Source organism: Etheostoma spectabile, chromosome 21 (assembly GCF_008692095.1).
Source record: "Etheostoma spectabile isolate EspeVRDwgs_2016 chromosome 21, UIUC_Espe_1.0, whole genome shotgun sequence".
In the NCBI taxonomy this organism is placed as follows: Eukaryota; Metazoa; Chordata; class Actinopteri; order Perciformes; family Percidae; genus Etheostoma; species Etheostoma spectabile.
In genome coordinates, this window is record NC_045753.1 from 18,503,602 (window position 1) to 18,506,993 (window position 3,392).

General features: G+C 37.4%; 1 protein-coding gene across 1 annotated transcript in view; it reads right to left on the reverse strand.

The window, feature by feature from the left end:
* gfra1b (gdnf family receptor alpha 1b) overlaps positions 1-3,392 on the reverse strand; it is a 30,400-nt gene that overhangs the window by 12,428 nt on the left and 14,580 nt on the right. The window contains exons 4-6 of the mRNA XM_032502028.1: positions 1,948-2,126; positions 1,014-1,186; positions 716-825 (exon numbers count right to left, since the gene is read on the reverse strand). Coding sequence (XP_032357919.1) covers positions 716-825; positions 1,014-1,186; positions 1,948-2,126 — 462 coding nt within the window. The remainder of the gene's footprint in view (positions 1-715; positions 826-1,013; positions 1,187-1,947; positions 2,127-3,392) is intronic.

Consider the following 3,392-nt stretch of genomic DNA (forward strand, 5'->3'; position numbering starts at 1 on the left):
TGGCAGTTGGTCAAGGCCACACCCCCAGTTTCCACCTTTACCCCCCTCCCCCCTTTTTGTTTCCTTTTGGTCATTTTTGTGTTGTTTTTTGCTGCACTCTTGCCTAAACTGTTGTGGTCCATTATCCCATCCTCTTTCAGTCACTCCGTTTTCTGATTTGCAAATGTCTGGAGACAGTAACTTTAAAATAAAAATCAACACATAAAAAAATAAAAAATTGACTTATCCGAATCGATTATCGAATTTTTCTCCAGAGAATCGCAATGCATCTAAGAATCAATTCCCCTCGAGTAAGAACAGCGGCAATTCGTAATGTTACACCTCTGTTAGCGTTACCGGTGATCCCCCCCTGCCCACCCCGCTTTAAGCTGTCTTTACAGTAAGCTAAATTTACCCAACAAAAGGGGGATGAGGCACCAAAAAACTAATGCTAATTTTTTTAAAGACTGCATTGGATCTAGACGGGAAGGATAATTCTGGGAGTTGTATTTGATTACAATGTCAGTCAGTCAAAAAAAGCTGTCAATCAAAAAAAACTTCCTTGCAACAAGTTTATCGGAATAGATTCACAAGTAGTTGAGCAACAGGACGGGCACAAAGCAAATTTTAAGAAATACCATTAGTAGTCCAGCTTTATGTTCAGTTACCAGCCTGGCTTTATAATTTGTCCAGCAAATTCTAAAGCCAATTTTTGGCAATGCTTTAGAGAACGTACCGATAAGACCTGAGTAAGACAGCAGACAGTCAGCATAGCTCTCCCTCAGACAACCGGATATGGAGTGAGATTCTGGCTGACAGTTGCTGATGAAGTCTGCCAGCCTTGACCTAAAAACAATAGAGATACAAATTATAGATGATAATTTCCTGATGCTGTTATTAGATGTCAAACATATACTAGGCTAAGTGCTTTGTCACATTTATAAGCAATGGTAATAATTTATTAGTAAAAACACAGGCTAGGATTAAGAACATTAGACTGAATATCTATTAAGGATCCCTCTGTGATTTCTTACCTGCAGATGTAGTTGGTCTTGCATGTGTTCTGAAGAGACAGACAGTTAGGTTTGTCTTTATCCTCATAGGAGCAGATGGGTACAATTGTTTGCCGCCGGCGTTCTGCACATGCTGTCTGATCCCCCGCTGGACAGGAGCAAAACAGCATCCCGTAGCTGTATTTAGTTGGAACCTTTATTTTTGGAGAGAAAAGATAAAGAGAATGTCCATTGATATTTGGAAAGTTGTCCTCTTTCTTGCGGTCCAAAAACATCTTCAACGTCCAATGCACCTTGACAAGATTAGTTACTGTAAGTAACTTTCCTTACCCAGTACCCGGGTAGTTAAATAGTGACAAAACATGAACATAGAGACTTTAGACCCGCTATGGCTTCCTCCCAAGTTCCCAATGAAAATAGTAGCTTTTAGTTGAGTTACTGTAACAGCATTTTACTGAGGGATTGGATTCAAAGTCAGCTCAATGTGAAATTGCACTTTCCTTTTGATTTTTTTCCTTTGACATTTGACATTGTTGTGGTTTAAATTAGGGCTGCACAATATGAGCAAAGTATCTATTTGCAGTTATTTTGACTGATATTGCAATAGGATTCATGCTATTGGAGGGGGTGATAATTTTTTTTATCATTATTCTCATTTTCATTTGAAAATATTAAAATCTAAAAAATGAAAATGATTAATAGTGTGATTTATGTGAGGATGTGTACTAAAGAAAGATTTTTTTTTTTCTTTAGTCTGTAGGATACAATTTGTAGGCCCAGACGTCTCTGCAGCACCACAATACTTTATTCAGAATGGTTTGTCACACATTTTGTCACACACCAAAATTGCGATTAATTGTGCAGCCCCAGTTTAGATGTTGATTTGAGCAGCAACTACAAAATCAAACACACACAAAAGCTGCAAATAGCTCTCAAAATGAACATGCTTAATTACCTTGTCAAAGAACTGTCGCAGGGCCTTGTGGCATTTGCGCTTGTTGCAGACCTCAGAAGCAGACACCCTGCTAGTACAGGGGTTAATGTAAGCTGAGCGGTATTTCTTACATGTGTCATTCAGGTTGCAGGCCTTGGCAGCGTTCAGACAGTTGTTCTCCTTTGTAGATGCAGGCTCAACTAAGAGAGAGGAGAGACACATCATTTTGTCGTGTCAGAATTATTGCTTTCCTGCACAGGTTACATTGTTGTTTCCGCCTCAAATGATCAGCACATCAAAATGACAGTCGTGAGTAAATGACATATGAGGATACAGTGCAGCCAGCAGATGTAGAAAGATTTAGAGAATTATTTTAGTCTTTTCAAATGAAAAACAGAAAGGCATAATGAGAAAATTATTTCCTGAAGTGCAATTTTTTAAAAGGATGTACACTCATAATCCTTATTTTCATGATGTGTTCCTGACAGTTAACCGTTTGAGGACAAAAGACGCTACAGCGCGTCCAAACAATGTTTGTCAAAACTCCTACTCAATAAGCAATATTAAAAAATGTAATTCCAGACATTCATTTTATATTTTATATATTATTTTTATATCCGTATGACCTTAAGACTTCTTACAACACGTCATAAATTAAGGTTTGTTTTCAAAAGAGATTTGAACATTTACAATAGCCAACATCAACATTTCAACTCGAGCACCAAACTATCTCTTTACACATTGCTCTAGAAAATATGTATCACTATATGGAAAGGTGAGTTTGTTTTGAACATTCTGATATGAAACAAATTTGGATAAGTTATATGCAAATATCTTAAAAAGGTAAATTTCAGAAGATTTGTGATAATGCCCTTAGACCTCATGGGGTTAATTACACTGCACCTGAAAAATTGCACATTTCCATTTCTATCTACAGTCTTGAGAAGGTTTCTGAGGGTTTCTTAGGTGTGTTAGAAAATGCACTCCAATGTAGATACAATTCCATCTATTGTGTCACTATTGACATTGTTTTCCAAATGATGGGAAGTGACCATTAATCTTAGGGTCATTGCCAGAACAGTGCTTTACATAAAGTTCAAAAATTGTCCCCTATAGCCTATATGTTTATGTATTTAAAAACAGTCCTCGCAATTTTTTTACTTGAATTGCATCATTTACTATATGCCTGTTTGAAACTGTAAAAAATAAATTGTATGGGAGCTGAGCTATCGCACACAGTTGTTGTATCTTTTAATTTGGTACACGTTTGAACTTAGATTCTCTGACTAAATGGTTCCTCCTCCTCCTCCCTATTTTACCGTGGTATACGGTATTACTGTGACTAATAAAAATGATGACGTAAGGCTCAGACGGCGTCACCAAACTGTTGGCTTGTGCCTACAGCGTTCAGAAACTGAATACCAATCACTAATACAGAAACACCTCTCCCTTCTCATTAGGTCGGA